The sequence below is a fragment of the Anarrhichthys ocellatus genome, unplaced genomic scaffold (genome assembly GCF_004355925.1).
Source record: "Anarrhichthys ocellatus isolate YVR2014 unplaced genomic scaffold, GSC_Weel_1.0 scaffold38, whole genome shotgun sequence".
Taxonomy (NCBI): Eukaryota; Metazoa; Chordata; class Actinopteri; order Perciformes; family Anarhichadidae; genus Anarrhichthys; species Anarrhichthys ocellatus.
The window spans coordinates 1,221,055-1,230,649 of NW_022280068.1; the positions used below are offsets into that span (position 1 = coordinate 1,221,055).

The 9,595-nt window shown below is 40.7% G+C and overlaps 1 protein-coding gene across 1 annotated transcript in view; it reads right to left on the bottom strand.

Annotated features, from left to right (window-relative positions):
- Window positions 1-4,211: 4,211 nt before the first annotated feature.
- Window positions 4,212-9,595, bottom strand: part of LOC116394241 (ribosomal protein S6 kinase beta-2-like) — an 11,003-nt gene continuing 5,619 nt past the window's right edge. Inside the window, exons 10-16 of the mRNA XM_031867199.1 lie at window positions 9,449-9,539; window positions 8,832-8,939; window positions 7,019-7,081; window positions 5,901-5,978; window positions 5,562-5,669; window positions 5,303-5,415; window positions 4,212-5,176 (exon numbers count right to left, since the gene is read on the bottom strand). Of these exons, the coding sequence (XP_031723059.1) occupies window positions 4,999-5,176; window positions 5,303-5,415; window positions 5,562-5,669; window positions 5,901-5,978; window positions 7,019-7,081; window positions 8,832-8,939; window positions 9,449-9,539 (739 nt within the window). The 3' untranslated portion in view covers window positions 4,212-4,998. The remainder of the gene's footprint in view (window positions 5,177-5,302; window positions 5,416-5,561; window positions 5,670-5,900; window positions 5,979-7,018; window positions 7,082-8,831; window positions 8,940-9,448; window positions 9,540-9,595) is intronic.

Sequence of the window (9,595 nt, forward strand, 5' to 3'; positions counted from 1 at the left end):
CTCAATAGATCATTGAAACATTTGAGTCATTGCACAATATAAAAAATGATGATATGACACGGTCATCTTGTCATATCACAGTTACTGATAGGTCTGTCATTCAAATTTGTAGGCAGCCAAAAGAACACGTTCCCCATTACTCAAATTCTGAGAGAGTTCAGTGACAAAATTGATAACCTGCAAGTTCAACATCAATCGTTCTGCTGTCCTCGATGGAGCAGTTAGGGGGTTCAGAAGACTCTCCTATGACCCAAATAAAAAGTTTCCGATGACTTTTATTTATCAAAAATAGCGTCGTTCACAAATTTTAATCAAACATCAAATACCAACATAGCATGAAACAAATACTATAAAAATATATCTCTAAACCAAGTGTGTAATTTATCCTTTAACTGAAAATAAATTACTGTAATGTAATCCAAAATACCCATAGTCAAGAAAACAGAATTTAACAACAAAATCGCAAATAAAAAGACTAATACTGTAAATATTACAACAGCAAATTATGAGAAAATGTATCTGACCATAATTGATTGAATTTGAGTTTCTCTACTGTCTGCATGTTTTATTTATTATATTGTGTATTTACATCAGCTTCCGGCCAGTTCAGAGCTTCACCCTCTGTGAAAAGAGATTATTAACAGGCCATGAGAATAATGGAACAGAGCGTTCTGTAACTGTGCAGATAATAAATGCCTCAACTCACACAAGTGTCTGCAAGCTCTGATGATTCATTCTGAAAATGAAGTCCATCTGTGTGATGATCTCAATCATTCTCAATATTGGGCCATTCCCTCAGAAATCAATCACTTTCTGACTTTTCTCCCCTTTCAGTTTCAACAATTTTCTTCCTACATTTTATAGGTATAATATTCAGGACTTATATAAAATGCCGTGTGCCTTGATATTCTCTTTTCTTCTTATTTTTGGGAGGTTTTTGTGCATCAAAGACGAGTATCAAGGAGCCTTTGGGCCTCACGTGGGGGTGTAACCCCCAGGCAATAACACTGTGCATGATGTGCAGTGTGTCTCTTTGCCATGGCACACTCACTAACAGTCGACATGACGCCTGCCCTTCGGCTACATTCACGGTCTAACTCTCTCTCATAGGTTAACATGTAGGGAAATCTTTGTTCATATTTAAAGGGGTGAGGTCAGAGTCAGACAGTGATTGATTTCCGACCTATTGTATTCCGCTTTCTACTGGCTACAGGCCTTCAGGCAGCTTACTGCTGTGGTCTGTAAAACCTACTTAAACGCTGTATTATTAAGAGCTCGGGACCTTCATTTGTGTGTTTTCTTACCATCAGAATTGAGCAACAGGCAGCGGTTGCTGCTGTCCGGGGATTCGCTGCTCCAGGTGTTGTTGTAGAAACAGGAACCATCAAGCCATAACCACTGGTCCTGGAGGGAAAGCACAAGATTATCATAAATGGTTTGTTGCACAGTGGAGACTAATTTAAAATAACAATCAACAAACATGATGAAATAAAGATCTACTAGCAACATGTTAAAACGAGAACAGTTGAAGAAATGACATCAAAGCAACTACACAGAGAGAAAACACTCTGATGTTCACCTTCACTTCCTCATGTTGAGCTTCTCTTTGTTTCCTTTGTTAGCAAATACCCATCATTTCAGATTCAGGGGAGGGGGGGTAATATTCAAAGAAAACACTCAGATATCCTCCGAGATTAAAGATGTAAATTTAGGAGAAAACCCCCACAAATTTTAGAGTTTAGAAAGTCATACTTTTGTGAGAAAAAACTCTATGAGATTCAAAGTCATAAACAAAAAAAACAAAACAAGGAAAGAAAGCAAAGAAAACACATTGCTTCACTTTGTAAGGTTGGATTAACCTCATCACACCACAGAGGCCACCATTAAACACTGCGTGAGCCACAATGTGCAGAATATATTAAAGAATTATTATTTATATTTTGTATATATTACATATTACATTAGCATGTATTTACATTCCTAAAAGAACATGAAAGATATGTATGTATCTTTCAGGACCTTCACCTCACTCTGAGGCTATCCTTACCATGATAAGACTATTTTAGGAGCATGAAATGAATGACTTTAATCTCTTAAATTTGAATTTTTTCTCTGAATATTACCCCCGAATATTACCCCCCTCCCCCAGCTCCATCATTTCTTACCGTTGTACCAACAGGACTTTGCACCATCTTCAAAGAAATAATGATAGAAAAGCAAAGCTCTTGGCAAATGATTAAAACAGTATTGTCGACCATGTCCAAAGCTACACTGAGGTCTGACTGAGGACATTTATTAAAAATGTCTTTTGAGCAGAATGTGATTCAGGGTGTGCAGTGTGGCCCTGATAGAAAGCTCCACAGTGTTCACGGTGTTTCATCACCATGGTAGCTTCAGTGCTCCAAATGGGATTCAGGCTATCTCAATAAGTCATGCAGCAGTTAGCAAATCTCTCTGCAGGAACAATCTTAATGCTTGAAGGAGTTACAAGACTTTTAAATACATGTTTATCCTGTGTTGATGCATATTTATACAGCAAGGGGTTCCAAACTCTCAGGTCATCTAGAAACAAGTAGCCAAGTGTGAAGTTGGAAAACACACATCTCAAAACATTTTATTAGCAGTTTAAATTTCAGAATGTGCTTCTTCCAAAGTCGCTTTTATTCCATGCCATTTCCTGTCTGAATGACATTAATACTGATGTGACATAACAGTCTCCAGCCAACGCTAGCGGCTCAGTGAGGAGCAGTCTACTGAGCTAAATGCTAACATGCTGATGTTTAGCATGTAGTCTATAGTGTTTATCATGCTCGTCATCCTCGTCTAGCATGTTAGCATGCTACCATTCAGATAGTCCACTGCATAGGTGGAAAGTATGACCTGCTGCTGGCGCTTCAGGAGAAGTCAGAGGATCACGAAAATCCTAAAAGCTTATCTTCTGGGTACCATGCACATCTGTACGTTCATGATGTTTCATATCAATCCATCCACAAGTTGTCCCTTGAATCGGCCTAAAGTTGATTGTTACATATTTGGTCTGCATATGTTCAGACGATTCTTTATGTCACTATATATTCTTCAGGTATGTATTATTGAACCCTTTGGGTCTCTATAGTTTACACCTGGTAAAATAGATTGTGTAATCTCCAGTGAAGACCATAACCAGACAGAGGGCAATGATTGAAAGCCATATATCTCATATTGTTAAACTAATATTTTCATAATAATCATACTTAATGTCATACGTAAAATAATATTTGCATACAATCCCTGCTCAAGTTAATTCTGTTGCCTTGAAGAGCTGCCGGTGTGTAAGACTCATGCACGCTTACAGGTCCAGTTAGTGGTAGGATTTAGGGAGACCTTTAGTCAGAAATGATCTGTTCATTAGTGTATTATCACCTGAATGTAAGAATAGCTGTGTTTTCGTTAGCATACAATAAGTCCTTCATACCTACAGTCTCCCTTTCATCATCGTTTTTGTACACGTGATGAAATCCTACAAACTGGTCCTTTAACTTCTTCATATGGTCCTGTAAACAAGATATACTGACAAGGGACAGGATTTTGTTTCTATTTACCTCAATCTACAAGTCATTTATTCCAAGAAAAATCTAAATCAAAAAGCTGAAAGATTTTTGGCATCGAATGCACCTCATAACTTTCCATGATCCATCCAAGTGCTGAATTAGGTTTTGACTGTAAGCAGCCTACAGTGACATAACCCAGCATCGGCCTTTACGGGTACGTCAGGCAATGACAATCAAACAGTAGAAAGTATCTCGGAATTCATTCTTTTTTTAATAATAGTATTTGATGTATTACATTTGTAAAAATATGTTTGTTCAGTAACCCAAAATACTTTTTATCCAACATAATTAGTTTTCTGACCGCACAGCTTTTACCAGCCTGCTTTGTCTTTACATTGTAATAATTATATAGAGGTACTATGTGTTCATATGAGCACATATTTTGATTACTATACAGGAGCACAACCTGCTCATCTGCCCAAATGAATAAATACAGTGCACTGTATTATCGTGCGATTGGTCCGGTGGTACACTGACACGATGTGTCTGAAGCTTTGGCAGTAGTCATTAAGATTCTGTTAAGACAGCTCAGACAAATGAGAAACACTGATTAACGTCTCCATATTTACTGAAGATCATATATGACATTTGTGAATACATCACTTTCCATGTGCGATGGAGCATTTCATTCAGTAGATTTCGTTATGATATAGTCCCACTACTACCCGTGAACAAGTCGTACGACTTTAAGCTTGTGCGGTCAGGCTTTACTTGATAACCTCAAGTGATCCTTTATCAGTTCTCTAATTGATAGCTAACCTCTTTGCACAGACTTTGGTGAGCTTATTAAAAGCTGATGAACTCATTAAAAGCAAAAAGCTTTAAATCAGTTTATCGAGCTAGCATGTACATACAAAATGAAACACTGTTACAATCGACCCATCATTTACCGGATTTAGACTCCTCACGGTAGATTGAGTGGAGAAGAAGAATCATCGGTAGTTTCCCTCTTTCCAGTGCTTCTTGTATAAAAGGTTGATATTGATATTAAGTCATTGTTTCCCATACATCAGTGCCACAGTGTAACTCTTTAAGTGCAGACATATGGAAGCTGTAAATTTAAGCTCCAGGCAATAAAGTTACCATCTGAGACCCATGAAAGAAAAGCATGAGAATTCCATATTGATCCAGTGGATGTGTGTAGAGGGATCTACCTGTAGGTAGGTATATGGCAAACAGCCACAATACCACTGGATTCCTTTTCCATGCTGAATGTGAGAGAAAAGAAAATAGAGAGCTCTCCACTCTTCTTTTAGGCTTTTCAGCGACCTCCAAGTTAAACCGCCTCAACAAAAGCATGACACCAGCAAAAACACTTGAGCTCGGCCCCTCAACACTTATTATATACTATGAAAAACGTCAATCTGGCTGAGGTCTTGCAGCGCAGGCTGGCTCTTTGAAGATGTCCTCATCTCCGATGTCCCTTCTGCTTCTTGTTTCTTGCAGGCGTCCTGATCGGCTGACTGGCACCTCCATTTTCCAGGGACGCAGAAACCGGAGCCGCCGGTGGAGAGGTGGGACAGAAAATGTATGGCTCTCCATCGATGCTGGACTTGAAAGGTCCCGCTGAGGAAAAGCTCAGAGGACTGAAAGAAATAGACACAAAAAAAACAAGAGAGTTATAAGATGGTTTGTAAAAGGATTCATCATTGTATGCATCTTATTTATGAGGACAAAAGGAAAGGAGACGTATCTCCATGCGTGCGCGGTACCTGATGGGTGTGCGGGGGCTGCTGTTGTGTCGGCGTACAGCTCGCGTGCGGGGCTCGAATGAGAAGCCTTCTTTTAGACTCTCTAGGACCGATGGAGCCACGTAGGTGAAACCCTGATAGAAAGTCACAGATGGATAATGTTACTGGCTTCCTCATTTAAAGAGAGGAATGCAGTGCATTGACTAATTATTAATAAAGTATTCGCTTCCAGTAAAGTGTGGTTTCTACTGGAGCCTAAATATAAAGCAGAGAATCTCACAGCAAAGGCGAGCTCTGCACTGTGGCTCAGTGTGCTATCGTCTGGACTGTCCACTGGTGTCTGTCTGGTGAACCGGGTGTCAAACTGGCTTACATCCTCGTCCGACTGCTACGGAGACAGATGGGGAAAACAGAGGCAGCCAAAGAGTTAGAGAGGGATTGATTGGAAAAGAGGAGATGAAGATGTGAAGGTGTGGAAGAATGGAACATGATCATGAAAGAGAAGGTGGTAGTTGAGAAGAAAAAACAGCAACGGAAGAGCCGAGAATAACTCTGATAATATTAACTTAAAAAGCCATTCAATAACATACTGGGCACAACATGACAGCTGATGACCTACCAGTTGTGGCTTGTATGGCGGCTCCACTGTCTTGTCCAGAAGCTCATCCCAGTCGATGTGCCTGAAGAACGGGTGTTTCTGCAGTGGAACAAAAGGGCAGATTTAGAGATTCTCTGTGGACCCCAACTTCTAGCTGACATGTACACTTGAATCCCTAAACACAAGGGAACTGTGAGTCCACGTCTCTTTTGTGTAAAAGTGCTGCTTATGCTTCGAATTGTGAAGCATCTAAATCATGTCATCGTCCTCTCTCTGCTGTCTATTGTAAATCTTTGCAGAACAACAGTTTGAGTTGCTGCATCGATCTATTAGTTTCTTTGTTATTGTGATTCATTGAAGTCACACAATAACACAAATTAACTGGAGAAATGTCTTCAGTTCCCCGTTAGAAAGGGCCGTCTGACAGCAAGCTAACCCTGTGAGAATATTCCAAATATAGTGTACACTTTAACTGATATGGATTCTTTTAGTATTGCTTTGTTCCCCACTGGTTCTCCTGTCTGTTTCTACAAACTCCATTTATTGTAGTAAACCACTGACTGTGGAGAAGAACCTCATACAACCACACTTCAAAAAGCACAACCATCCCTTTAACATCTGGGCGGTGCATCGATGACAAGCATGTTAGTGGCTGGCCTGCCTCTTTGGTTTGCTTGTGTAGCTCCTACTGTGTATGGTGAATGGACTGTACTTTTATTTCTATTTTCTAGTCTTCTGACCACTCAAAGCGCTTTAACACTACATGTCATCATTCATCCATTCACACCCATTCAGCCACTGACGAGAGGGGCTACCATGCAAGGTACCACCTGCCCATCAGGACCATCTAACATTCACACACACCGTAGGCACAGCTACAGGGGCAGTTTGGGGTTAAGTGTCTTGCCCTTAGACACATGGACATGGACTAGTGGAGCCGGGGATCGAACCGCCGATCCTCTGATTGAAGGACGACCACTGAGCCACACTGGTGGAGGGTCTTTTGAATCAATACATCTTCAATACATCTTTGGTGCCTTCACACGTGGATGTGGTGTATTTTAGCTTGTCCAATGAGAAGGAAACCCAGTTAACAGCAGGTATCAGGCTAACGGGGCACTGTGTGAGGGAAAAGATACCTGGATATCAGCACAGTCTGCTTTACTGGAGCCAAGTCTTTGGGCTGGATTCTTCTTTAACAGCTGAAAGAAAAAGGAAAAACAGTCGGGTATGTCACTATAAAGATTGATGATTGTGTGAAATGATCAATAACTTGTTTGAATTTAAAGAATATGCATTTCATGATATCGTTTCTAATGAGCAATCATACCAAGAACATAACAAAATGAAAGTAGAGAGGGATAGATGGATAAGTAATCTGCCCACACTGACTGTATTGTATTCAATGGTAACTTTAACTGGTTTTAATTAAACCAATATTTGCTTTAATATTAAAATGAAATAAGCGTAAAGGCTCCACATGCAGCCTGAACATGCTGTGCTGCTTGGACCAACTGATCCACATCTTTAGAAAGCCTGGTTTATTCACAGTTTTCAGCTTCAATCCTGGCATTAAAGGTGGGACGTTTACCCCCATGTTAGTGCATGCATTGCTTTAAAGAGGGCCTGCAGGGTAAGACTACATATAAAACAAAAGGCTTGCATATCATTGTTCTCCAAACAATCCAGAATAATGTTCCCAATCCAACAACACCATCGATGATTGTTTTTTCATTTATTGATCTAAAATGTATTTTGGTCACCAGCATGCAGCCGCTCTGCACTGAATATCAAAGAGGTACTTTCAGTACTTCAGCTCGCATTATGTACCGCAACTGACAGAATATTCAGAATTCTCATCTTTCATATTGCTTTGGCTTTGTGATAGATTATCAAAACATGGCACATTTGAGCTCCATAAAAAGGAGAAACTCATTAATGGTTGTTACGAAAAAGAGAGAGAAATTCAAACTAGCATATCAAACACTACTAGAGAGCCTGACAGACCATGATGAATGATACATAAATACCAATAGATGAAATGCTCCCATTCACTCCTGCAGCTTAGTGCTTTAAGCATCTCATACTTTTGCACGGTGAGGAAACGTGTGCATCGAGCCACTTCATAGAGTAACGGCTCATCTGAGAATAAAAATTGAATCAAGCGCATTTCCATCAGCAAAAAAAGAACACATTGCTATGTCCTCTGAATATTGCCTTTGTGTAGGTCGATTACATAATCGCCTGATCGCTATTATTTGAGCTGACAAATGTCCTTGAAGAAAGCGAACGCGGGAGACAGAAGAAACTGTAGCTGTCCGGAAGGAGATGTCAGACAAATCTTTGGTGATTACGTTTGGATGCCTCAACCACGGGTCAGGTGATCTGAACTCCTGGTGTGTTTGACAGCTCTAGAGAAAGTTACGCTGGAGGGTCGCTGTCATCCACATTTGCTCATCAGATAATTCACATAAAAGTGTTTGGATAGATCGATGACATGTAGTGTTGAAGAGCTTTGAGTGGTCAAAGACTAGAAAAGAACTATACAAGTACAGTCCATTCACCATGTGTAACCCTGAAGTGAGCATCAGCTTTGCATGGAGGCAAAACTAAGTCCCCCCCACCCCCTGTGCTTCCTGACCTCCGTCTGGAAGCTGAAGCAGGCCCTGGCTTTGTGTTCCGCTGTTGCATCATCACTTTTGAAAATAGAATCAAGCCTCCTTCTAACCACGGTTTTGTTACATTAGGACATACTTTATATTAGCGGTGCTGTGAGGCACAAAATGAACGGAAACAGACAAATCACTCATAATCTATTTGAATGACAATTAATCGTCAACTAAAATTCACAAAGATTGTTTCATCACCCATAGGTAGGACTCTCTCAATGTACAAAATGTTTCTCAGAAAATGATCCAACTCTACGTTTGCTCTCAGTTCAGTGTGTTTCACCTTCTTGATGAGGTCCCTGGCATCGATGGTCAGGTATGGTGGCAGATTGATTTTACACTTCAAGATCTTATCAATGGTCTTCTTCCTGTTTTCAGCTGTGAATGGAGGCTGGTGGAGAATCACAGGAGGGAGTCAGTACTTACTCAAAGAGGTTTCTGTCCATCACAGCAGCAATAAACAGCATCGCATTGTTGGGTGGTACTAAATATTTCACTGTAATATTAGGCTAGGGAAACAGCTAAATGTACCCACCGACAGTGTACCACAACAATAAACAGAGTGGACTCTTATGTGGACACAGCTGAGTTACGATCTGGCAAAACCGATCACAAAAGTGACACTGAAAAGACAAGTGAAACCAGGGTGATGTGGACCACCACTGAGGATGCCTCCTTTTCAAGGTTCTGGGAGAGGAGATCTCGAGCAAGTTCTTATCACACAAATATCAGTTCAAAAGACTAAAGCTGAAACTATTAAAGCCCGTCATCAACTCCAGACACATCCATCTATTCATTACCTGTGACCGCTGTCCTAATCAGGGTTGCGGGGGGCTGTGGGAGGACGCCTACACTGATCTCTAGACAGTTTGCTCGTAATGAATTACGACTCCAACTTACTGATCCGGTCATCATGTCGTACATCAGGGCCCCGAGGCTCCACCAGTCTACTGCTCTGTTGTGACCTGACCTGGTCAGGATCTCTGGAGCCCTGGTAGAGACACACACACACACACACACACACACACACACACACACACACACACA